This window comes from Scyliorhinus canicula, chromosome 5, assembly GCF_902713615.1.
Source record: "Scyliorhinus canicula chromosome 5, sScyCan1.1, whole genome shotgun sequence".
Taxonomy (NCBI): Eukaryota; Metazoa; Chordata; class Chondrichthyes; order Carcharhiniformes; family Scyliorhinidae; genus Scyliorhinus; species Scyliorhinus canicula.
In genome coordinates, this window is record NC_052150.1 from 226,839,198 (window position 1) to 226,866,228 (window position 27,031).

General features: G+C 52.5%; 1 protein-coding gene across 1 annotated transcript in view; it reads left to right on the forward strand.

The window, feature by feature from the left end:
* LOC119965712 (mucin-2-like) overlaps positions 1 to 27,031 on the forward strand; it is a 79,313-nt gene that overhangs the window by 47,408 nt on the left and 4,874 nt on the right. The window contains exons 5-6 of the mRNA XM_038796473.1: positions 5,488 to 5,652; positions 21,800 to 21,997. Coding sequence (XP_038652401.1) covers positions 5,488 to 5,652; positions 21,800 to 21,997 — 363 coding nt within the window. The remainder of the gene's footprint in view (positions 1 to 5,487; positions 5,653 to 21,799; positions 21,998 to 27,031) is intronic.

The window sequence follows — 27,031 nt, forward strand, 5'->3', positions numbered from 1 at the left end:
TGCTGCCTCTGCTCCACCGCTGGGCCTTCACTCCCCCTACTGCCTCTGCTCCACCGCTGGGGCTTCACTCCCCCTGCTGCCTCTGCTCCACCGCTGGGCCTTCACTCCCCCTGCTGCCTCTGCTCCACCGCTGGGCCTTCACTCCCTCTGCTGCCTCTGCTCCACCGCTGGGCCTTCACTCCCCCTGCTGCCTCTGCTCCACTGCTGGGCCTTCACTCCCTCGGCTGCCTCTGCTCCACCGCTGGGCCTTCACTCCCACTGCTGCCTCTGCTCCACAGCTGGGCCTTCACTCCCCCTGCTGCCTTTGCTCCACAGCTGGGCCTTCACTCCCCCTACTGCCTCTGCTCCACCGCTGGGCCTTCACTCCCCCTGCTGCCTTTGTATGGTCGCTGGGCCTTCACTCCCCCTGCTGCCTCTGCTCCACCGCTGGGCCTTCACTCCCCCTGCTGCCTCTGCTCCACCGCTGGGCCTTCACTCCCCCTGCTGCCTCTGCTCCACCGCTGGGCCTTCACTCCCACTGCTGCCTCTGCTCCACCGCTGGGCCTTCACTCCCACTGCTGCCTCTGTATGGTCGCTGGGCCTTCACTCTCCCTGCTGCCCCTGCTCCACCGCTGGGCCTTCACTCCCCCTGCTGCCTCTGTACGGCCGATGGGCCTTCACTCCCTCTGCTGCCTCTGCTCCACTGCTGGGCCTTCACTCCCCCTGCTGCCTCTGCTCCACCGCTGGGCCTTCACTCCCCCTACTGCCTCTGCTCCACCGCTGGGCCTTCACTCCCTCTGCTGCCTCTGCTCCACCGCTGGGCCTTCACTCCCACTGCTGCCTCTGTACGGCCGATGGGCCTTCACTCCCCCTGCTGCCTCTGCTCCACCGTTGGGCCTTCACTCCCTCTGCTGCCTTTGCTCCACCGCTGGGCCTTCACTCCCACAACTGCTTCTGCTCCACCGCTGGGCCTTCACTCCCCCTGCTGCCTCTGCTCCACCGCTGGGTCTTCACTCCCACTGCTGCCCCTGCTCCACCGCTGGGCCTTCACTCCCCCTGCTGCCTTTGCTCCACCGCTGGACCTTCACTCCCACTGCTTCGTTTGTACTGCTGCTGGGCCTTCACTCCCCCTGCTGCCTCTGCTGCACCACTGGGCCTTCACTCCCTCTGCTGCCTCTGCTCCACCGCTGGGCCTTCACTCCCCCTGCTGCCTCTGCTCCACCGCTGGGCCTTCACTCCCCCTGCTGCCTCTGCTCCACCGCTGGGCCTTCACTCCCCCTGCTGCCTTTGTATGGTCGCTGGGCCTTCACTCCCCCTGCTGCCTCTGCTCCACCGCTGGGCCTTCACGCCCCCTGCTGCCTCTGCTCCACCGCTGGGCCTTCACTCCCCCTGCTGCCTCTGCTCCACCGCTGGGCCTTCACTCCCACTGCTGCCCCTGCTCCACCGCTGGGCCTTCACTCCCACTGCTGCCTCTGCTCCACCGCTGGGCCTTCACTCCCACTGCTGCCTTTGCTCCACCGCTGGACCTTCACTCCCACTGCTTCGTTTGTACTGCTGCTGGGCCTTCACTCCCCCTGCTGCCTCTGCTGCACCACTGGGCCTTCACTCCCTCTGCTGCCTCTGCTCCACCGCTGGGCCTTCACTCCCCCTGCTGCCTCTGCTCCACCGCTGGGCCTTCACTCCCCCTGCTGCCTCTGCTCCACCGCTGGGCCTTCACTCCCCCTGCTGCCTTTGTATGGTCGCTGGGCCTTCACTCCCCCTGCTGCCTCTGCTCCACCGCTGGGCCTTCACGCCCCCTGCTGCCTCTGCTCCACCGCTGGGCCTTCACTCCCCCTGCTGCCTCTGCTCCACCGCTGGGCCTTCACTCCCACTGCTGCCCCTGCTCCACCGCTGGGCCTTCACTCCCACTGCTGCCTCTGCTCCACCGCTGGGCCTTCACTCCCACTGCTGCCCCTGCTCCACCGCTGGGCCTTCACTCCCACTGCTGCCTCTGCTCCACCGCTGGGCCTTCACTCCCACTGCTGCCTCTGCTCCACCGCTGGGCCTTCACTCCCTCTGCTGCCTCTGCTCCACCGCTGGGCCTTCACTCCCACTGCTGCCTCTGCTCCACCGCTGGGCCTTCACTCCCACTGCTGCCCCTGCTCCACCGCTGGGCCTTCACTCCCACTGCTGCCTTTGCTCCACCGCTGGGCCTTCACTCCCACTGCTTCCTTTGTACTGCCACTGGGCCTTCACTCCCCCTGCTGCCTCCGCTCCACCGCTGGGCCTTCACTCCCCCTGCTGCCTCTGCTCCACCACTGGGCCTTCACTCCCTCTGCTGCCTCTGCTCCACCGCTGGGCCTTCACTCCCCCTGCTGCCTTTGTACGGTCGCTGGGCCTTCACTCCCCCTGCTGCCTCTGCTCCACCGCTGGGCCTTCACTCCCCCTGCTGCCTCTGCTCCACCGCTGGGCCTTCACTCCCCCTGCTGCCCCTGCTCCACCGCTGGGCCTTCACTCCCCCTGCTGCCTCTGCTCCACCGCTGGGCCTTCACTCCCCCTGCTGCCTTTGCTCCACCGCTGGGCCTTCACTCCCACTGCTGCCCCTGCTCCACCGCTGGGCCTTCACTCCCCCTGCTGCCCCTGCTCCACCGCTGGGCCTTCACTCCCCCTGCTGCCTCTGCTCCACCGCTGGGCCTTCACTCCCCCTGCTGCCTCTGCTCCACCGCTGGGCCTTCACTCCCCCTGCTGCCTCTGCTCCACCGCTGGGCCTTCACTCCCCTGCTGCCTCTGCTCCACCGCTGGGCCTTCACTCCCCCTACTGCCTCTGCTCCACCACTGGGCCTTCACTCCCCCTGCTGCCTCTGCTCCACCACTGGGCCTTCACTCCCCCTGCTGCCTTTGTACGGTCGCTGGGCCTTCACTCCCCCTGCTGCCTCTGCTGCACCACTGGGCCTTCACTCCCACTGCTGCCTCTGCTCCATCGCTGGGCCTTCACTCCCCCTGCTGCCTCTGTACGGCCGATGGGCCTTCAGTCCCCCTGCTGCCTCTGCTCCACCACTGGGCCTTCACTCCCCCTGCTGCCTCTGCTCCACCGCTGGGCCTTCACTCCCCCTGCTGCCTCTGTACGGCCGATGGGCCTTCACTCCCCCTGCTGCCTCTGCTCCACCACTGGGCCTTCACTCCCCCTGCTGCCTCTGCTCCACCGCTGGGCCTTCACTCCCCCTGCTGCCTCTGCTCCATCGCTGGGCCTTCACTCCCCCTGCTGCCTCTGTACGGCCGATGGGCCTTCACTCCCCCTGCTGCCTCTGCTCCACCGCTGGGCCTTCACTCCCTCTGCTGCCTTTGTAGGGTCGCTGGGCCTTCACTCCCCCTGCTGCCTCTGCTCCACCGCTGGGCCTTCACTCCCACTGCTGCCTCTGCTCCACCGCTGGGCCTTCACTCCCCCTGCTGCCTCTGCTCCACCGCTGGGCCTTCACTCCCCCTGCTGCCTCTGTACGGCCGATGGGCCTTCACTCCCCCTGCTGCCTCTGTACGGCCGATGGGCCTTCACTCCCCCTGCTGCCTCTGCTCCACCGCTGGGCCTTCACTCCCTCTGCTGCCTTTGTAGGGTCGCTGGGCCTTCACTCCCCCTGCTGCCTCTGCTCCACCGCTGGGCCTTCACTCCCCCTACTGCCTCTGCTCCATCGCTGGGCCTTCACTCCCCCTGCTGCCTTTGTACGGTCGCTGGGCCTTCACTCCCCCTGCTGCCTCTGCTCCACCGCTGGGCCTTCACTCCCCCTGCTGCCTCTGTACGGCCGATGGGCCTTCACTCCCCCTGCTGCCTCTGCTCCACCACTGGGCCTTCACTCCCCCTGCTGCCTCTGCTCCATCGCTGGGCCTTCACTCCCCCTGCTGCCTCTGTACGGCCGATGGGCCTTCACTCCCCCTGCTGCCTCTGCTCCACCGCTGGGCCTTCACTCCCCCTGCTGCCTTTGTAGGGTCGCTGGGCCTTCACTCCCCCTGCTGCCTCTGCTCCACCGCTGGGCCTTCACTCCCCCTGCTGCCTCTGCTCCATCGCTGGGCCTTCACTCCCCCTGCTGCCTCTGTACGGCCGATGGGCCTTCACTCCCCCTGCTGCCTCTGCTCCACCGCTGGGCCTTCACTCCCTCTGCTGCCTTTGTAGGGTCGCTGGGCCTTCACTCCCCCTGCTGCCTCTGCTCCACCGCTGGGCCTTCACTCCCCCTACTGCCTCTGCTCCATCGCTGGGCCTTCACTCCCCCTGCTGCCTTTGTACGGTCGCTGGGCCTTCACTCCCCCTGCTGCCTCTGCTCCACCGCTGGGCCTTCACTCCCCCTGCTGCCTCTGCTCCACCGCTGGGCCTTCACTCCCCCTGCTGCCTCTGCTCCATCGCTGGGCCTTCACTCCCACTGCTGCCTTTGCTCTGCCGCTGCCTTTACTTTCTACCATGTAAGCTGCTGCCTCACACTTTTACTATTCAGTTTGGTGCTATTTCCAGCCCATCAGTAGTCTATCAGTAGCCAGCACATGTTGAATACCCCAGCATTCCACAAAACCCTCTTCAGAACCCTGATTTCGATGTTTACTAATCTATGGCTGCCTCAAGGTATAACATAGCACTTCCTTCCCCCTTTCATTTAAATTCTTACTCACACCGGATTCCCATTGTTACTCTGCTCAGCATCCATTCCATTCCAAAACTCTCGCTGAGCCCAGTGCTAAGAGCTCATAGAGGAGGCAGCATTTCACTTACACGCAGGTTCAATTCCCGTACCGACTGAATTCTCCCTCTGTGTCCCCGAGCAGGCGCCGGGATATGGCGACTAGGGGCTTTTCACAGTAACTTCATACTTGTGACAATAAAAGGTTATTATTATTAATTTCGTCTAATCACTGATCTCATCGTTTCTCAAAATTGTCATGTGAGTACCTTTAAGAAATAGATGTTTAAGCAATGTACCTTTAAGAAATGGAGCAGCTCATATTACTGAAGTGATGTCAGAGGGTGGGTGGAGCTGGGTTTTTAGCTCAGCCATTTTGCAGTGTTTAGGTTTCAGTTTTGAGGAAAAGAGCTTGGGTGTGTCTGTGTTTGCAGTGAGCTCGTTCTGCTGTGATCTCTGCCAGGAAAAAATATCTCTGAATCATTTGGGTGATTTAAACTCATAATAGTTAATGTCTTTAACCTGATGTGTTTCTGTTTAAAGGGGTTAAGTCTTTTGGAGGTTTGAAGGAACATTTTGAGGCATTATTTAGTGTTGTATTGTTTTAAGTAAGGGGTGTTAAGTGATCCAATGTTTAGTTAAGAAGGTTAAGTTGAATTCATGGAATAAACATTGTTTTGTGTTTAAAAACCCACGTGTGCATAACTGTAATACCACACCTGGAGACCAAGCCGTGTGCTTCAAAAGCAACAATACATTAGAGGGAGAGGTTGGTTGAACTCCATGATACATTTTGGGGTTCTGAAAACACCGCTCCCATGACAGAATGTTTTCAGTGCGGGCTTGGCTGATACTGTGAATTCTTTTGTAGATTTGATTGTGGATCCAAATTTCTGCCTTAAGAAGGGGTTTGGATTTTTTCCTGATCCGCTGGACAATTCGAGCTTCTACCAATGTGCTTTTGGCCAAACGTTCCATCTGTCATGTCCTGATAAACTGGTTTTCAGTCCGATAACAAGGATATGTGACTTTCCAGGTAAGCAGAGATACTGAATTATTTTAAATTCCTGCATGGGATATAGGGGTTGCTGGAATTATTACCCATCCTCAATTGCCTCTGGAGAAGGTGGTGGTGAGATGCCGTCTCGACCTGCATCAGTCCGGGAAGGAATACCCGCAGGGCTGATAGGGAGGGAGTTCCAGGACTCTGACTCAGCGACAGTGAAGGAATGGCGATGGGCGGCACAGTGGTTAGCACTGCTGCCTCACAGCGCCAGGGACACGGGATCAATTCCAGCCTTGGGTCACTGCCTGTGCGGAGTCTGCACGTCCTCCCCGTGTCTGCGTGGGATTCCTCCGGGTGCTCCGGTTTCCTCCCACAGTCCAAAGATGTGCAGACTAGGTGGATAAATCATGTTACGTTGCCCCTTAGTGTCCAAAAGATTTGTGAAATGGAATTTGTGTTTAACTAAATTCTTAGAGTTTTTTTGAGGAATTAACAGGTTGGGTGTATGAAGGGGAAACTGTAGATATCATGTCCTTGGGTTTTCAAAAGGCATTTGATGAGGTGACACAGATAGGAGAACATGGGTTAATATGGGTAAAGGTTTGGTTAGCTAACAGGAAGCAAAGAGTAGGGTAAATGGCTCTTTTCGGATTAGCAAACTATAACTAGTGGTTTGCCACTAGGATCAGTGCTGGGGCCACAACTATTTACAATCTACATTGTAGATTAGCACGATGGCACATTGGTTAGCACTGCTGCCTCACAGCGTCTTGGGTAACCGTCTGTGTGGAGTCTGCACGTTCTCCCCGTGTCTGCGTGGGTTTCCTCCGAGTGATCCAGTTTCCTCCCACAGCCCAAAGATTTACGGGTCAGGCGGATTGGGTGGGGTTACGGAGATGGGGTTGAGCAGTGGGCCTATGTAGGCTGCTCTGTTGGAGGGTCGGTACAGACTCAATGGGCCAAATGGCCTCCTTCTGCACTGTAGGAAGTCTATGATTCAATGATTCGGATAAAGGGACCAAATGTATAGGAGTTAAATTTGCCAGTGGCAGCAATATAGGTCGGAACGGAAGTTGACAAGAGGAGTTAGAGAGTCTGAAACGGTATATCGACAGATTAAATGAATGGGCAAATATTTAGCACCTTGAATATAAAATGGGAAAATGTGAATAACAAAAGTATGTTATTTAAATGGAGCTAGTTTGCAGAACTCGGGGGGGTACAGAGGGATCTGGGCTGCCTAGCACATGAATCACAAGAAGTTAGTGTGCAGGCACAGCTTGTGATTAGGAATGGAATGATGGTGTTTATTGTAAAGAAAATGGCATAGTAAAGTAGGGATGTTTTACTGCAGCTGTACAGGACATTGAACATAGAACTGTACAGCACAGTACAGGCCCTTGGGTCCACAAAGTTGTGCCAAACTAACTGAAACTAAGATCAAATCAACCTATTCCCAATCATTCTAGTGCACTCCATTTGCCTATCCAATAACCGCTTGAAAGTTCCTAAAGTGTCCGACTCCACTACCATAGCTGGGAGTGCATTCCACGCCCCAACCACTCTCTGAGTAAAGAACCTACCTCTGACATCCCTCCTATATCTTCCACCATGAACTTTATAGTTATGCCCCCTTGTAACAGCTACACCCCCCCCCCCCCCCGAGGAAATAGTCTCTGAACATCCACTCTATCTATCCCTCTCATCATCTTGTGCACCTCAATTAAGTCGCCTCTCATCCTCCTTCGCTCCAATGAGAAAAGCCCCAGCTCCCTCAACCTTTCCTCATAAGACCTACCCTCCAAACCAGGCAGCATCCTGGTAAATCTCCTTTGCACCCTTTCCAATGCTTCCACATCCGTCCTACAATGAGGTGACCAGAACTGCACACAATACTCCAAATGTGATCTAACCAAGGTCTTGCACAGTTGCAGCATAACCTCATGGCTCTTAAACTCAATCCCCCTGTTAATAAGTGCTAACACATTACAGCCTTTCTATTAGTGTAATAGAATTGGTGAGAACAGATTTGGAATACTGAGTGCAGTTTACCTCTCCTTATTTAAATAAATAGATAATTGCATTCGAAGCAGTTCAGAGAATGTTCACTTGATTTCTTCTTGGGGTGAATGTCTTATCTTATGGTTAAATATTAAACAGGTATATCCCTTCCAAGATAGACAGAAAATATTTGTTAATTTCTCTGCCGTTTCCTTACTCCCCATGTTTAATTATCCTGTCTCTGCCATTGATGAGCCCATATTTATCTTTAGTAATCACAAGAAGCTTTTTTTAAAATTCATTTATGGGATGTGGGCATTGCTAGCTAGGCCAGCATTTATTGTCCATCCCGAGTTGCCCTTCAGAAGTGAGTTGCCTTCGGGTGTAGGTACAGCCACTGTGCTGTTAGGGAGGGAGTTCCAGGATTTTGACCCAGCGACAGTGAAGGAACGGCAGATCTATTTCCAAGCCAGGGTGGTGAATGGGGAACCTCCAGGTGATGGGCTTCCCAGGTATCTGCTGCTCTTGTCCTTCTAGATGGTAGTGGTCGTGGGTTTGGAAGGTGCTACCCAAGAAATCTTGGTGAGTTTCTGCAGTGCATCATGTAGATGGTGCACACGGCTGTCACTGTTCATCGGTGGTGGAGGGAGTGAACGTTTGCGGAAGGAGGAACAATCAAACGGGGCTGCTTTGTCCTGGATGGTGTTGAGCTTCTTGAGTGTTGTTGGAGCTGCGCTCATCCAGGCAAGTGGAGAGTATTCCATTACACTCCTGACTTATGCCTTGTAGATGGTGGACAGGCTTTGGGGGGGTCAGGAGGTGAGTTACTCGCCGTAGGATTCCTAGCCTTTGACCTGCCCTGGTAGCCACAGTATTAATGTGGCTAGTCCAGTTCAGTTTCTGTTCAATGGTCACCCCCAGGATGTTGATAGTGGGGGATTCAGCGATGGTAATGCCCTTGAATGACAAGGGGCGATGGTTAGATCCTCTCTTGTAAGAGATTGTAAGAGAAAATATCCCAGCATGGGTTGACAAGTGGCAACTTAAATTTGCGCCACAAAAGTGCCAGGCAATGACCATAGAACATAGAACATAGAACAGTACAGCACAGAACAGGCCCTTCGGCCCTCGATGTTGTGCCGAGCAATGATCACCCTACTTAAACCCACGTAACCCGTATACCCGTAACCCAACAATCCCCCATTAACCTTACACTACGGGCAATTTAGCATGGCCAATCCACCTAACCCGCACATCTTTGGACTGTGGGAGGAAACCGGAGCACCCGGAGGAAACCCTCCCCCTGTGTGTGTGGGTTTCCTCCGGGTGCTCCGGTTTCCTCCCACAGTCCAAAGATGTGCGGGTTAGGTGGATTGGCCATGCTAAATTGCCCGTAGTGTCCTAATAAAAGAAGGGTTAAGGGGGAGGTTGTTGGATTACGGGTATAGGGTGGATACTTGGGTTTGAGTAGGGTGATCATGGCTCGGCACAACATTGAGGGCCAAAGGGCCTGTTCTGTGCTGTACTGTTCTATGTTCTATGTTCTATGGTCATTGCCTGGCACTTTTGTGGCGCAAATTTAAGTTGCCACTTGTCAACCCATGCTGGGATATTTTCCAGGTCTTGCTGCTTTTGGACATGAACTGCTTCATTATCTGAGGAGTCATGAATGATGCTGAACATTGTGCAGTCGTCAGTGAACAGCCCCACTTCTGACCTTGTGATGGAAGGGAGGTCATTGCTGAAGCAGCTAAAGATGGTTGGGCCTAGGACACTACCCTGAGGAACTCCTGCAGGGATGTCCTGGAGCTGAGATGATTGACCTCCAACCACCACAACCATCTTCCTTTGTGCCGGGATTGACTCCAGCCAGCGGAGAGTTTTCCCCCTGATTCCCATTGACTCCAGTTTAGCTCGGGCTCCTTGATGCGACACTCGGTCAAATGCTGCCTTGATGTCAAGGGCAGTCACTCTCACCTCACCTCTGGCATTCGGCTCTTTTGTCCATGTTTGAACCAAGGCTGTAATGAGGACAGGAGCTGAGTGACCCTGCCGGAATCCAAACTGAGCATCCGTGAGAGCAGGTTATTGCTGAGTAAGTGCTGCTTGATAGCAATGTTGATGACTCCTTCCATCATTTTGCTGATGATGGAGAGCAGACTGATAGGGCGGTAATTGGCTGGGTTGGATTTGTTCTGTTTCTTGTGTACAGGACACACCTGGGCAACTTTCCACATTGTCGGGTAGATGCCAGTATTGAAGCTGCACTGGAACAGCTTGTCTAGGAGTGCGGCAAGTTCTGGAGCACAAGTCTTCAATACTATTGCTGGAATACTGTCAGGGCCTATAGCATTTCCAGTATCCAGTACCTTCAGCTGTTTCTTGATATCACGTGGAGTGAACCATATTGGCTGAGGACTGACATCTGTGATGCTGGGGACCTCCGGAGGAGCCCGAGATGGATCATCCACTCGGCGTTTCTGGCTGAAGATTGTTGCGAATGCCTCAGCCTTGGCTTTTGCACATAGGCGCTGGGCCCCTCCATCATTGAGGATGGGGATATTTGTAGAGCCTCCTCCTCCAGTAAGTTGTTTAATTGTCCCCTCACGGCTGGATGCAGCAGGACTGCAGGGCTTAGATCTGATGCGTTTGTTGTGGAATCGCTCAGTTGTGTCTGTTGCTTGCTGCTTATGCTGTTTGGCACACAGGTAGTCCTGTGTTGTAGCTTCACCAGGTCGACACCTCATGTTTAGGTCTGCCTGATGCTGCTCCTGACATGCTCTCCTGCACTCTTCATTGAACCAGGGTTGATCACCTGGCTTGGTGGTAATAGTACGTGAGAGTTTCCAGATAGGCGAGGTAGATGGATATCTATATGATCAGGAGACCTCATAACATTTCAAGGATACTGTTTGAACAGTGAACAGTTTAAACAGTCAGGAACCTGGAAGTAACACCTGAGGGGTGAGATGCTGGTCTTTAACTGCAGCAATGGAAGGTTCAGCCAAGGAACCCTGATCCCGAGAGGGACACCCCAAGTCCACACCTTGCCACCAAGTTGGTCCATACTAGGCCCAGATCTCCAGGCATACACAGCCCAGCAAGAAGACAATGGAAAAGATACTTACTTCCTTGCACCCCCTCAAAGGGTATGGCACCAGGGCCCCATTTGTAAATACTTGCACCAAATCACAGGCATGCCTCCTGGATGGGAGGGGTGGAGGGTAGCGGGGGGAGGGGAGTGGACATTGGGTCTCCCAGCCCATTAATCACATTCAGATAAATGCATATCAGCTGTGTGCATGTTCCCGCCAGCAGGGGGGCGGGAAGCCTGCTATGGCCAGCGGGGCCGGACTGGAGACTGGGGACGGACTCTACCCAGCATCGATCCGGCTTTAGGGCCGACGTGGGATTCTCTCCGCCCAATCGGGACACCGGAATCTAGTGAAGGAAAACGGAGAATTCCGCCCAACATAACATCCTGAAGTCATGGCTCGACCCACAGAAATGCCTGTCTGTTCTCATAACAATTCAACCCCTCGACCACTACTACTCCTCCACTCTTTCTCCGAACCTCCTGCACAACTAAGTGACCTGTGGTGCTGCAGACTAGCCTTCAGTTGCACTCTTTTGAGGAACAATAATTCTCTCCGGTATCCAAAACAGAAAACCGGTTGGTGAGCAAAATAAACTCAAAGGACTCCTGCACTGCCCGTCTGGTCCTTCCAGACTGTCCGGTGGTCACCCATTCCCTCTCTGCCTGCGCTCTTAACCTGCGGCGGGGGCACCTTCTTGAATGCACCAATCACGTAGTCCTCAGCCTCACGGATGTGCCACAGTTATTCAGACCATCGCTCAACTTCTGAAACCAGGGCCTCAGGTTTCTGCACCTGGTCACACTTCCTGCGCATGTGGTTGTCTCGATCATGGGAGCTTACAACACTGGCAACTGCCCAGTTATGCCCTGTCTGGGAAAAGTAAGACAAACCCAATGCAGCCAATTTATGCCCCATCGCTCTACTCTTAATCACATGTAAAGTGATGGAAAGGGTCATCAACAGTTCTACCAAGCCGCACTTAGTCAACAATAACCTGCTCAATGAAGCTCAGTGTGGGTTCTGCCGGGGTTACTCAGCAATGGGAATGAAGAGAAAAATCCTCCACTGGTTGGAGACACACCCTGCACAAAGAAAGATGGTTATGGTTGTTGAAGATCAGTCATCTCAGCTCCCGGACATTTCAGGAGTTATGCATAGGGCCCAACCAGCTTCAACTGCTTCAGCAATGACCTTCCCTCTATCAGAAGGTCAGAGTGGGGATGTTCGCAGGTTGCACAATGTTTAGCACCATTTGGGCAGCATTCTGGCTTGGGCTGATAAGTGGCAGGTAAGATTGGCGCCACGTCAGTGCCAGGCAATGTCCACCTTCAACAAAAGAGAATCCAGCCATCCCCCCCCCTGACATTCAACGGCATTATTATCATTGAATCCATCCCTTCAACATCCTAGGGGTTACTATTGACCAGAAACTGAACTGAACCAACCATATAAATATTGTGCCGACCAGAACAGGTCAGAGGCTGGGAATCCTGCAGAGAGTAACTCACCTCCTGACTCCCCAAAGCCTGCCCACCATCTACAAGGCACAAGTCAGGAGTGTGAGGGAATACTCTCCATTTGCCTGGGTGAGTGCAGCTCCAACAACACTCACCAGACTCAATGCCTTCCAGGAATAAACTGCCTGCTTGACGGGCACCCCATCCAGCACCTTCAACATTCACTATCTTCACCGCCAATGCTCAGTGGCAGCAGTGTGTACTATCTGCAGGAACTTAACAAGGATCCTTTGACAGTGCCTTCCATACACACAGCCTCTCCTACATAGGGGCACAAAGGCAGCAAATACTTGGGAACAGCACCACCTGCAAGTTCCCTTCCCAGCAACATCCCATCCTTCGCCGTCGTTGGGCCGAAATCCTGGATCTCCCTTCCTATGTGCGACGCCATATGGACTAATGCAGCAGAGTACGGAAGCTCACCATTACCTTCTCAGGGCTAATTAGGCATGAAAATAAATTCCGACCAAGTCAACCACACAGTAAAGAAAAGCATCCATGACTTCCCACACACCACAGGATGCACACTCCCCACAGGTCTGAGTGGGGTCAAAGTCCACAAGACAAATTTTTGCATGAAGAACTTAGGTCCCTCATTAATGCTTAAGCGATACAGGCTGGAGAGTGGTGTCAATACCAGAATATGTCTGACTGATTTCCTCACATGGAGAATAAAGATTGGCACAGACTGGTCGGACCAAATGGTTTGTTTCCGTATTGTAATCTCTGTGTAATTAACGTCTTCATTACAACTAGGACTATGGGCTTCTTCAAGTGCGATCCTTTTCTGATATAAAAGCAAATTACTGCGAATGCTGGAATTTGAAACAAGAACAAAAAGTGCTTGACAAACCCAGTAGGCCTGACGTATGACAAAGAGTCAATGTAGCAGTCCCGTCACACCCGACTTGGTGTCACTCGACTTGATGACGCTCGAAACGCCTCGTGAGATATAACGAAATCTCGCGAGACGTTGCGATCTGGATCTCGCCCACACTGGCTCAGTTAAATATGCGTTTGTGCGATTCTCCAAGCAATGGCCATGCCTGGGAGACCTTGTCAAGGCGCTGGTTTAGCTCACTCGGCTAAATCGCTGGCTTTGAAAGCAAACCAAGCAGGCCAGTAGCACGGTTCGATTCCCGTACCAGCCTCCCCGGACAGGAGCCGGAATGTGGCGACTAGGGGCTTTTCACAGTAACTTCATTGAAGCCTACTCGTGACAATAAGCGATTTTCATTTTCATTTTTCATTTAGTTCTGCTTTCCACAAATGCAGACCAGTTGTAATGGCACCTGAGGGGGGGTCTCCCAGGCAATTAGAAACCCTCAAGTGATTGGAGACAGGGTCCGGTGGAACTCTGGCACTCCCTCTGGCACCTTGGCAATTTGGCAGTGATAGCCTGGTACCCTACCATCCAAGGTTGGCAGGGGGCTAGGTCAGGCTGCCAGCCTGGAAGTGCCAGGTGCCTGGGTGCTAGGTTGGCACTACCAGCGATTGGACCGTGGGGCCCTAACCAGGTGGAGGGGGGAGGGTGAGGGGGGGTCTTCCTGGGGGCCTAGAGTGGATGTGGAGAGGATGTTTCCACTTGTAGCAAAAGCTAGAAGCAGAGGACACCATCTCAGGCTAAAGGGACGAACCTTTAAAACAGAGATGAGGAGGAATTTCTTCAGCCAGAGGGTGGTGAATCTGTGGAACTCTTTGCCGCAGAAGGCTGTGAAGGCCAATTCACTGAGTGTCTTTAAGACAGAGATAGATAGGTTCTTGATCAATAAGGGGATCAGGAGTTGTGGGGAGAAGGCAGGAGAATGGGGATGAGAAAAATATCAGTCATGAGCAGACTCGATGGGCCGAGTGGCCTAATTCTGCTCCTATGTCTTATGGCCTTCTGGTAATTCCTATAGAATGACCCCAAGGCAAGTGCCCGGGCCAACACGACCCGCTCTCTGAATACTTCCTGTTGCACAGAGGCAGGGATGCCCGCTGTCCCTGCTCCTGTTTACTCTGGCAACTGAGCCACTGGCAATCACCCCCTGAGATGCGAGAGGTTGGAAGGAATTGCGAAGGGGAGGCAGAGAGCACAGAGTCTCACTCGATGCGGATGACCTGCTCCTCCACATCTCGGACCCACAGAAATGCTTGAAGGAAATCATGAGGCTCCTGCAAGAGTTTGGGGCCTTCTCAGGCTACAAATGCAACCTGGGCAAGAGCGAGATATTCCCTGTGACCTCGCACAGGGGAGGGATGGAGTAGGAGGGTCTGCCATTCAAACTTGCCCCCTAGTCGTGGGGTTCAGATAGCCCACGACTGGACACAGATCCTCAAATGGAATCTGATTGGTCTTGCGGAGAAAATTAAAAAGGACCGACAGAGATGGGACGCATTCCCTGGCGGAGAGGGTACAGACGATCAAGATGAACGTACTGCCAAGGTTCCTCTTCCTGTTTAGATCCTTCCTGATCTTCATCCCCAAGACTTTTTTTCAAGGACTAGACAAAATGATTATGGCTTTGACAAAGGGGATTCTGGACTCGAAACGTTAGCTCTTTTATCATAGAATTTACAGTGCAGAAGGAGGCCATTCGGCCCATCGAGTCTGCACCGGCTCTTGGAAAGAGCACCCGACCCAAGGTCAACACCTCCACCCTATCCCAATAACCCAGTAACCCCACCCAACACTAAGGGTAATTTTGGACACTAAGGGCAATTTAGCATGGCCAATCCACCTAACCTGCACATCTTTGGACTGTGGGAGGAAACCGGAGCACCCGGAGGAAACCCACACACACACGGGGAGAACGTGCAGACTCCGCACAGATAGTGACCCAGCCGGGAATCGAACCTGGGACCCTGGAGCTGTGAAGCAATTGTGCTAACCACTATGCTACCGTGCTGCCCCATTTTCTCTCCCTACCGATGCTGCTGAGATTTTCCAGCATTTTCTCTTTGGATTATGGCGTTTGTGTGTGTGGGAGGGAGGAATCTAATAATCCCGAAAAATACACTGCAGAGGAGAAACAAGGGCGGCCTGGCCCTTCCAAACCTGCAATACTATCATTGGGCAACCACAGTTGAAAGAGTGGTTGGGTGAGGAAGCCGAGTAAGGAATGGGTGAAAATGGAGAAGTCCTCCTGCACAGGAACGACCTTGGCCACCGCAGCGCTCCCAACCCCCCAGGCAAAGTACACATCCAGCCCAGTGGTGGTAGCTACATTATAAACCTGGAACCAGATGAAACAGCACTTCGCCTTAACCGTGTTGTCCACCATGGCCCCCAGCTGTGGTGGCCATAAATTCCCACCAGCCACGGAGAGACGCTAGCGATTAGGGACTTCTGCACGGGAGACAGAATTTGCAACCTGGACGAGCTGACAGAAAGACTGGAGCTACCGAATGGACAGGGACTCCAACATTTACAGATCAAAAACTTTCTCTGCAAGATGTCGAGGTACCCCAGGTCTCTGAGAGAGACAATGCTGGAGGAACTGCGAGTGGCGGATGGACTGGAGAAGGGGAAATGCAGGAACATGTACAGATGACTGTTAGAAAGGTCGAGGACACCACGAGACGGAGCAAGACAGAAATGGGAGGACGAACTGGGGGGGGGGGGGGGGGGGGGGGGGGGGACTCTGGAGAGAAGCACTGAGCAGGGCCAACTCCACCTTCTCCTGCGCAAGGCTCAGCCTCATGCAGCTCAAAGTGGTGCTCAGAGCGCACCAGACCAGAACCCGAATGAGCAGGTTCTTCCCGGAGGTGGAGGATAAATGTGAGCGGTGCCAGGGAGGCCCGGCCAACCACACCTACATGTTCTGGGCCTGCCCCAGACTTGACGGGCTCTGGACAGCCTTCTTCGAGGCGCTGGCCAAGGTTGTGGGGTGAGGGAGGCAGTTTTCGGGGTATCGGAGCAGCCAGAACTTCATACGGGGAAAACGGCCGATTCTCTTGCCTTTGCTTCCTTCATCGCCCGCCGGAGAATCCTGCCCGGCTGGCGATCGGCAGCACCACCCACAGCTGCAGACTGGCTGGCACACCTGCCGGAATTTCTCCATCTGGAGAAGATCAATTACAATATCCGAGGGTCGGACGAGGGCTTCCACAAAGTGTGGGGGCCAAGACCTGATCGAGATCAATAGCGGATAGGAAGGGAGGGGTGCGTTTGAGGACAGTGAGGGCAGATAGGACCACACAGGCCGGATAGGGAGCACACATAGTGGATAGGAACAAGGGAGGGAGGGGGTAAGCAGGGGACGAACCCACGGAAACATCAGAAGGGGGCAAGGGAAGAGACCGAAGAGGGGGCCAGAGGACCGCCCCAACAAAGCCATAGGTGCAACTGTAACAAAATTGTACTGACAAACCACCTCGCCCACCTAAAGTACAGTGTACAGTTGTAAAAATTCAACCAAATATTTTAAAGAAAAACACAAAAGTTTGGGGGGGGAGCTAAGGGGGGTAAAGCCTTCGGGGGTACATCCAATGTTTGGCTTTTGTAAATTGTATCTGGCCGCCACAGACATGTTTATTTTGTATTGTATAAAATGAAAAACTTGAATAGAAACATTAAAAATAATTTTTGTTATAGGTTTCTCTGAGATCCCCCTCATTCTTCTGAATTCCAGTGAAAATAACTCTAACCAACGCAATCTCCCCACATACATCAGTCCCGCCATCAAAGGAATCAGCCTGGTAAACCTTCGCTGCACTCCCTCCATAGCAAGAACACCCTTCCTCAGATAAGGACACCAGAACAATATTCCAGGCGTGATCCCAATGGTGCAGGCGAAGGGGATCAAAGGATATGGCGGGAAGACAGGGAGCGGCTATTAACTTGGATGATCAGCCATGATCATAATGAATGGCAGCCAGGCCCAAAGGGCCAAATGGCCTCCTACTGCTCCTATTTTCTATGTTTCTACGTTCCTCACAGCTCACCCTCCCACCCAGCTTTGTCTGCAAATCTGGAGATAATACATTTAGTTCCCTCGTCTCATATACATTATGAATAACTGGGGACCTACCAGTGATCCCTGCAGTACCTCGCTAGTCACGGCCTGCCACTTGGAAAATGATCCCTTTATTCTTACGCTTTGCTTCCTTTCTGCCAAATATCTCAGCATATTATCCCTAATCCCATGCGCTTTAATTGTACACGCTAATTTTTTATGTGAAATGAAAAAAATGAAAATGAAAATCGCTTATTGTCACAAGTAGGCTTCAAATGAAGTTACTGTGAAAAGCCCCTAGTCGCCACATTCTGGCGCCTGTTCGGGGAGGCTGTTACGGGAACATTGATGAAAGACTTCTGACAGTCCAAATAAACCACATCCACTGGCTCCCCCTCATCAATTCTACTTGTCACATCCTCAAAGAATTCCAGCACATTTGTCAAGTATTATTTTTCCTTTCGTCAATCTATGCTGATTCTGTCTGATCCTTTTCCAAGTTATCTGCTTGTATTCCGGACTCCAGCATTCCCCCACTCCCCATCAGGCTGACTGGCCTATAATTTCCCGTTTCCTCTCTATCTTTTTTAAATTTATTTACGGGATGTGGGTGTCGCTGGTTAGGCCAGCATTCATTGGCCAGCCCTAGTTGCCCTTCAGAAGGGGCCCTTTTTAAATGGTGGGGTGACATTAGCTACCTCCAAACCATTGGGACATTTGTAGATGCTGAGGTCAGTTGGAGCTTTCAAAACTATGGCCGCGGAATCAAAGGATGTAAAGGAATATGGATCAAGGGCAGAACAATGGAGTTGAGATACAAATCAGCCAAGATTCTATTGATTAGGGGAACAGGCTTGATGGCTCAATGAACTATTGTCTATTTCCCTACTCTCGGTTTGAAATGCACCTGTCTACAACTTTTTTTTTTTTTAAATAATTTTTATTAAAAGAATTTTTTACATGAAGATATTTACCCCAACTAACTATAAAATATTACAAAATATTCCCTCTTAACAAATATCCCCCCCCCCGCCCGAACTCGCGCGCGTTGTCCCTCCCCCCCTCCCCCTCCCCCAAAAACAAACAAAGCAACAATCAACATCAGACATGAACTGCGAGCAAATTTGCCCGCGCTTCAACCGTAAATAACCCACCACAACCGTTGTTGCCACCCCCCCCCCCCCCCCCCCCCCCCGGGTTGCTGTTGCTACGACCTCTGTACCCTATCTCTGAGCCAAAAAGTCGAGGAACGGCTGCCACCGCCTGAAGAACCCTTGTACCGACCCTCTCAGGGCGAATTTGACCCTTTCCAACTGGATAAAGCTTGCCATGTCATTAATCCAAGTTTCCACGCTTGGAGGCCTCGCGTCCTTCCACTGTATTAGTATCCTTCTTCGAGCAACTAGGGACGCAAAGGCCAGTACTCCGGCCTCTCTTGCCTCCTGTACCCCCGGCTCCACCCCAACCCCAAAGATCGCAAGCCCCCATCCTGGTTTGACCCTGGATCCCACCACCCTCGACACCGTCCTTGCCACCCCCTTCCAGAACTCCTCCAGTGCCGGACATGCCCAAAACATATGGACATGGTTCGCTGGACTTCCCGAACACCTGACACATCTGTCCTCACCCCCAAAGAACCGACTCATCCTTGTCCCCGTCATATGGGCTCTATGTAGCACCTTAAATTGAATGAGGCTAAGCCTCGCACACGAGGAGGAAGAATTAACCCTCTCCAGGGCATCAGCCCATGTCCCATCCTCTATCTGTTCTCCCAGCTCCCCCTCCCACTTGGCTTTCAGCTCCCCTACTGATGCCTCCTCCGCCTCCTGCATTACTTTGTAGATGTCCGATATCCTCCCCCCTCCGACCCAGACCCCCGAGAGCACCCTATCACTCGCCCCCCTACTGGGGAGCAAGGGAAACCCTTCCACCTGGCGTCTAGCAAATGTCTTCACCTGCAAATGTCTAAACATGTTTCCCGGGGGGAGCCCGAATTTCTCCTCCAGCTCTCTCAGGCTCGCAAACCTCCCATCTACAAACAGATCCTTCAGCTGCCTGATGCCCACCCTGTGCCAGCTCTGAAATCCCCCGTCCATGTTCCCCGGGATGAATCTATGGTTCCCTCTTAACGGTGCCTCCATCAGACCTCCCACTTCCCCCCTTTGTCGCCTCCACTGCCCCCAGATCTTGAGGGTGGCCGCCACCACCGGGCTCGTGGTGTACCTTGTGGGAGGGAGCGGCCATGGCGCCGTTACTAAGGCCCCCAGGCTTATGTTGCCACAGGACGCCCTCTCCATTCGTTTCCAAGCTGCCCCCTCCCCTTCCATCATCCACTTGCGCACCATCGATACATTTGCCGCCCAGTAATACCCCGAAAGATTGGGTAATGCCAGCCCTCCACTATCCCTACTCCGCTCCAAGAAGACCCTCCTCACCCTTGGGGTGCCGTGCGCCCACACGTAGCTCATGATGCTACTCGTCACCTTTTTGAAGAAGGCCCTAGGGAGGAAGATGGGCAAGCACTGAAATAAAAACAAAAACCTCGGGAGGACCGTCATTTTAACGGACTGCACTCTGCCCGCCAGCGACAGCGGCACCATGTCCCACCTTTTAAATTCCTCCTCCATCTGTTCCACCAGCCTGGAGAAGTTCAGCTTGTGGAGAGTCCCCCAGTTCCTTGCCACCTGCACCCCTAAATATCTAAAACTCTTTCCTGCTCTCTTAAACGGGAGTCTCCCGATTCCCTCTTCCTGGTCCCCTGGGTGTATCACAAATACCTCACTCTTGCCCAAGTTTAGCTTATACCCCGAAAAGTCCCCGAATTCTGCTAGCAGTTCCATCACCTCCGGCATTCCCCCTTCTGGGTCTGCCACGTATAGCAGCAGGTCGTCCGCGTATAACGATACCCGGTGCTCCTCCCCGCCCCTTGTCAGCCCTCTCCACCCCCCTGAGCCCCTCAGTGCCATCGCCAACGGTTCAATTGCCAGTGCGAAGAGCAGGGGGGACAAGGGGCACCCCTGTCTGGTCCCCCGGTGGAGCCCAAAATATTCCGACCTCCTACCATTCGTCACTACACTTGCCATCGGGGCCGAGTAGAGCAGCTTCACCCATTTAATAAATCCCTCCCCAAATCCAAACCGTTCCAGCGTCTCCCACAGGTACTTCCACTCAACCCTATCAAATGCTTTCTCCGCGTCCAATGCCACCACTATCTCCGCCTCACCCTCCACTGCCGGCATCATGATGACGTTTAGCAGTCTCCGCACGTTCGTATTAAGCTGCTGCCCTTTCACAAAACCCGTCTGGTCCTCGTGTAGCACCCCTGGCACACAATCCTCTATCCTGGTAGCCAGGATCTTTGCCAGCAACTTGGCGTCCACATTCAGGAGCGAGATAGGCCTATATGACCCACACTGCACGGGGTCCTTGTCCCGCTTCAAGATCAGAGAGATCAGTGCCTGCGACATTGTCGGGGGCAGAGCCTCCCCCTCCCATGCCTCGTTGAAGGCTCGTACCAGCACAGGGCCCACCAAATCCGCATATTTTTTGTAAAATTCCACCGGGAACCCGTCTGGCCCCGGCGCCTTCCCCGTCTGCATATGCCCAATCCCCTTGACTAGCTCCTCTAACCCTATCGGCGCCCCCAGCCCCTCTACCAGCTCCTCTTGGACCTTGGGGAACCTCAATTTGTTCAAGAAGCCCTCCATCCCCCCTCCCCTCGTCGGCGGCTCTGACCGATACAGCTCCTTGTAGAAGTCTCTGAAGACCCCATTTACTTCTGGCCCCTTCTGCACTACGTTCCCACCCCTCTCCCTCACTCCCCCAATTTCCCTAGCCGCATCCCGCTTGCGGAGCTGATGCGCCAACATCCTACTCGCCTTCTCCCCATACTCATAAATCGCGCCCTGCGCCCTTCTCCACTGTGTCTCCGCCTTTCTGGTGGTCAACAGGTCGAACTTAGCCTGCAAACTGCGCCGTTCCCCCAACAGCCCCTCCTCTGGTGCCTTCGCATATCTCCTATCCACGTCCAAAAGCTCCCCCACCAGCCTCTCCCTCTCCTGTCTCTCCCTCCTTTCCCTATGTGCCCGTATGGAGATCAGCTCCCCCCGGATCACCGCCTTCAGGGCCTCCCAGACCATCCCCACCTGCACCTCCCCCGTGTCATTAGTGGCCAGATATCTTTCAATGCTCTTCCGGACCCTCTTACACACCTCCTCATCCGCCAGCAACCCCACATCCAGGCGCCACAGCGGACGCTGGTCTCGCGCCTCCCCCATTTCCAAATCTACCCAGTGTGGCGCATGGTCTGAGACCGCTATGGCCGAGTACTCCACTTCCCGTACTTTCGGGATCAGTCCCCTGCTCAATACAAAAAAGTCAATTCTAGAATAGACTCTGTGGACACTGTGGACATGGGAGAAAAAGGAATACTCCCTCGCCCTCGGCCTCCCAAACCTCCAGGGATCTACCCCTCCCATCTGCTCCATAAACCCCTTTAACACTTCTGCCGCTGCCGGCCTCCTACTCGTCCTTGAACTCGATCTGTCCAGCACGGGGTCCAGCACTGTGTTGAACCTGTCTACAACTTGAGTTCATTTCTGATATTGTGATTCTTTTGCAGCTGATGACACTTTCTGCACAGAGAAGGCAGATGGGAACCATCCTGACCCTAAGGACCCCAATAAGTTCTATCAGTGTTCCGCTGGGAGAGCATTCCACCAGGCATGCCAGATGAATTTGATCTATGATCCAATATCAGACTCTTGCATCTGGCCATACAGCACCACAACACCACAACCGGTGCAGACACGTACCCAAGGTAACTGGGGAAAGGACGAACTGGGTGGGGTGGGGTTGGGGTTGGTGGTGGATGTTGCAGATGGGGAAAGGTCTGGAGATACAGAAAATATTCAATGTACTGTCAACAAACTGAACCCTTTTCTGAAACGTAATAATCAAATCATATGGGCGGCATGGTGGCGCAGTGGTTAGCACTGCTGCCTCACGGCGCTGAGGTCCCAGGTTCGATCCCGGCTCTGGGTCACTGTCCATGTGGAGTTTGCACATTCTCCCCGTGCCTGCGTGGGTGTCGCCCCCACAACCCAAAGATGTGCAGTGTAGGTGGATTGGCCACGCTAAATTGCCCCTTAATTGGAAAAAGAATTGGGTACTCTAAATTTATAAAAATAAAAAAAAATAAAAAATAATCAAATCATAGAATAGGACAGCACAGAAGGAGGACCTTTAGCTCAGTCAGTCTGTGCTGGATAATTCAAAGAACAATCCATTTGTCCCTTTTTTTCTGCTCTTTCCCTTTATCCTTGCAATGCCTTTCTACTCCAGGTATCTTTTCAATTACCCTCTAAAGTCTACCATTGAATCTGCCCAACACGCTATCCAAATTCTCATCAGTCATTGCTGGAAATTGTTTATCTTTATGCTAGAGTTTCCAATTCAGATTGCGTGAGAGAGGACAAAGTGTCGTACTAGAGTTTTAGCGTTGGGCAGAGGTAATTGTACAGGCCTGAGGAAAGAGATGGCCTAAGCAGACTGGGGACAGATCATTGAGGGTAGAACAGTTGAGGAACAATGGTGGGTGTTCAGGGAGATATTAAATACCCCTCAATTAAAGTATATTCCTGAGAGGAAGAAGTATTGTAAACGGGAGAAAGATATTCCATGGCTGCACAAGGAGGACATAAGGCAAAGACTAGGGCCTGACATACTGCAAAGGTTAGTATGGAGGTACGCTGGAGGATTGGAAGGCTGAGTTATTAGGGACTGGTTTAGCACAGAGGGCTAAACAACTGGCTTGTAATGTAGAACAACGCCAGCAGCGCGGGTTCAATTCCCGTACCGGCCTCCCTGAACAGGCTCCGGAATGTGGTGACTAGGGGCTTTTCACAGTAACTTCATTGAAGCCTACTTGTGACAAGCTATTATTATTATTATTATAATAAGGAGAGGCTGGATAGGCTGGGACTTTTTTCCCCTGGAGATTATAAGGCTTAGGGGTGATCGTATAGAGGTCTATAAAATAATGAGGAGCATAGATAAGGTAGATAGTCAACATCTTTTTCCAAAGGTAGAGGAGTCTAAAACTAGAGGGCATAGGTTTAAGTTGCGAGGGGAGAGATATAAAGAGACCAGAGGGGAAATGTTTTCACACACAGGGTGGTGAGCTTCTGAAACGAGCTGCCAGAGGCAGTGGTAGAGGCAGGTACAATTATTTCCTTTGAAAACAGTTAGACACTTACATGGGCAGGGTGGGTATAGAGGGATATGGGCCAAATGCCGGCAAACGGGATTAGCTTAGTGATAGAAGCTGGGAGGCATGGGCAAGCTGGGCCGAAGGGCCTGTTTCCATGCTGTAAACATCTAACTTCAGGGGTCAGCAAAAAGCTACTAAAAATAGCATCAAAATTGCTTAAATGAACTATGAAAGGGAACAAGCAGAAAACATAAAACTGAAACCAAATGCTTCCATACATATACAAGGAGGAAGAGAATGGCTATAGTAAATGTTGACCCTTTAGAGGACAATACTGGTGAAGTAATAATGGGGAACATAGAGATGACGGAGACACTGAACCAATATTTTGCCTCTGTCTTCATGGTAGAGTTAATAAAAAAGTTCCAAGAACTGCAGTTAATACAGAGGACGTTAGTGCAATAACCATCACTAGGGAAATGGTTTTAAATAAAGTGGGACTAAAGGCAGATAGGTCCCTGCAATCTGGTGACCTTCACCCTAGCTTATTAACGAGGGTGGCAGCAGAGATAATAGATGCATTGGTTATGATATTTCAAAATTCCCTGGATTCTGGAAAGGTCCATTGGATTGGAAACATGCTAATGTAATTCCCATATTCGAGAAGGAAGAGAGGCAAAAAGTAGGAAACTATAGGCCGATTAGCTTGGCCTCTGTGGTGGGGGAGTTGCTGTGATCAATCATTGAGCAGGAGATGACTGGGCATTTGGAAAGACAAAGCTCAAGCCACCATTGTCAGCATGGTTTTATGAAGGTTAATTAATGCTGGACAAACACGCTTGAGTTCTTTGAGGATGTAACCAGCAAGGTGGATAATGGGGAACCTGTGGATGTGGTATATCTAGACTTACAGAAGGAGTTTGACAAGGTGCTGCACAAAAGATTGATCCAGAAGGTGAGATCGCAGGGGGGTTGGGGATTGAATATTAGACTGGACTGAGGATTGGCTGACTGACAGAAAGCAGAGGGTTAGGTTAAATGGCTTGTGAACTGTAACTAATAACTTGTTGCAGGAGTCAGTCCTCGGATCTCAACTGTTTACAATCTATACAAATGGTCTGCAAGAAGGGATAGAGTGTAACATAGCAACATTTATGGATGACCCTCAAATAGGTGGGAAAGCAGGCAGTGGAGGAGACACAGATTTTGCAGACAGATATTGATAGACCAGGACACTGGGCCAAAATTCGGCAGATGGAGTTAAATGTGGATAAGTGCGAGATCATCCATTTTGGCCGAAAAATAGTCAGGCAAATTATTATCTAACTGGAAAGTAGATTCAAAATGCGTCTGGGCAGAGGGTTCTGGGTGTCTTTATTCATGAATTGCGTAAAGTCAGTATGCAGGTACAGCATGTAATTAAAAAGGCAAATGGAACGTTAGTGTTTATTGCAAAAGAACTGGAGTATAAAGGTAGAGAAGTGTTGTTGCAATTGTATAGGGTGTTGGTGAGACACATCTGGAGTATTGTGGCCAGTTTTGGTCTCCTTATTTGAGGAAGGATGTAGTGGCATTGGAGGCAGTTCAGAGGAGGTTCATCAGATTGATTACGGGGATCAAAGTGTTGACGTATGAGGAGAGATTGAACAGTTTGAGTTTATACTCCCTGGAGTTTAGAACAATGAGGGTGGGTCTGATCGAGGTTTATAAAATACTAAAAAGATTGATAAACTAAATGTAGACTAAATGTTCCCCCTTGTGGGGAAACCTCGAACTAGAGGTCATAGATAGGTTGAGCGGCGGTTGAGATGAGGAGGAACTACTTCTCGCAGAAGGTGGTGAATTTGTAGAACTCGCTGCCCCATAGTGCGGTGGTGTCCGAATCATTAAATAGTTTCAAGAGGGAGTTAGATATATTTCTGATTTAAAAATGGGTTAAAGGTATATGGAGAACAGGTAGGGAGGTGGATTTGAGACCAGGAAGAGGTCAGCCATGATCTGATTGAATGGTGGAGCAGGCTCGAAGGGCTGAAATGCCTGCTTTTGGTTCTAATTCCTATGTTCCTATCGAGCAAGACTTCAGCTGCGCAGTGCAGGCACCAGTGGGAATACACGAGTGTCCGTGCCAGAGGACGGCAGGGCTTCCGGATCTCACTCCAGCTGCCCATCGATCCCATGGAGGAGCTCAGGGGCCCCCAGGCACAAGTAGAGAAAAGGGTCGAAAGGAGCGTAGCCGGGGGCCTTCCACCAGCAGACCCTGGGGGTTCCAGCTCATCTGACACCCCCTTCCCTGTAAGCGTCACTTCTCCAGCCCCGCACACAGAGGGCTGCACTGCCAACACATGCAGCCTGAAAATGTGCCGGGACCCTCAAGGTCCAGGCCCCACTGGGCTCACCAGCCAGGATCAGCTCAGGCAACAGGCCATGGAAGGCAGCAGGCCACGTCAACCTCAGCTGTGGATCTTGGGGAAACACCTAGAAGTAGCAAGAGGGGGAGGAACAGTAAGAAACGATCGGCACCTAGTGGGCAATCTAGGCATTAGTATCGATAAGTCACAATTGTAATATCGCACTTATATTAAACATCACTTTGTTCACCCATACAGGTTCTCCACGCTGTCATTTCATGACGCCATGCGCACACTTGGCACTTCATCCCAGAGGAGTGTCAGAAGCGCAGTGCTATGTCTCTTCCACTTGCCACACTGACAACGCTGTAAAGACGTGCTGTTGCTGGCAAGGGCATCCCAACGACCTGCCCCCCCCCCTCCAACCCTCAATGGGTGGAAGGTGAACCCCCCCCCCCCCCAATAACATCAACACTCAGGTCTCTCATGTCTGGCACAGTTCTCTAGAGATGCGGGTATCTGGGTGGGCAAAGTGTTGATAGTCTGCCCACCTCGCACAAGAGGTGAAGAAAAGGACCAGTATTCCTGACCTCAGAGGGGGCAATAGATTTGTCATCTCCATCTCCGAATTCCAATAAGCCCGTTCATTGGCAGGTACCATTCAGCTCTCTGTCAGACATATCGCTAAGGATGAGGGGAGCATGGCTCTATCCTCAATGCAAGTCATCACCATTCTCCTGCATTGTCCAGCTTTAGCACCCTGCCCATGAATATAGGAACCATCACAAAAGGGCCTCCTGAAGGCACCATACTGGTGACTTCCTGCCAGAGCTCACACTGGGAGAGTTCTTTACTCCCTAGACGTGGTCGACCTCGAACCGAGACATTATGAGGGTGTCCCTGGCCCTTCGGCCCATGTGGGCCTGGTCATTGCCTGAGGTCCTTCCTCCTCCGCCTCTGCCGCATATTGAACCGAGCTCCACCTCTCGACCTCCTCCCTCCTCCAATTGCTCCTGGTTCAGATGCTCGCCCCACTGCAGTACCAGCTTTTGCAGACCACAAATGAAACTAAATTAAAATGAAATGAGGGGGCTGGTTTAGAACAGTGGGCTAAATCGTTGGCTTGTAAAGCAGAACAAGGCAGGCCAGCAGCGCGGGTTCAATTCTCGTGCCAGCCTCCCCCAACAGGCGCCGGAATGTGGCGACTAGGGGCTTTTAACAGTAACTTCATTTGAAGCCTACTCGTGACGATAAGCGATTTTCACTTCATTTCATTACCTGGTACAGGTGGCCC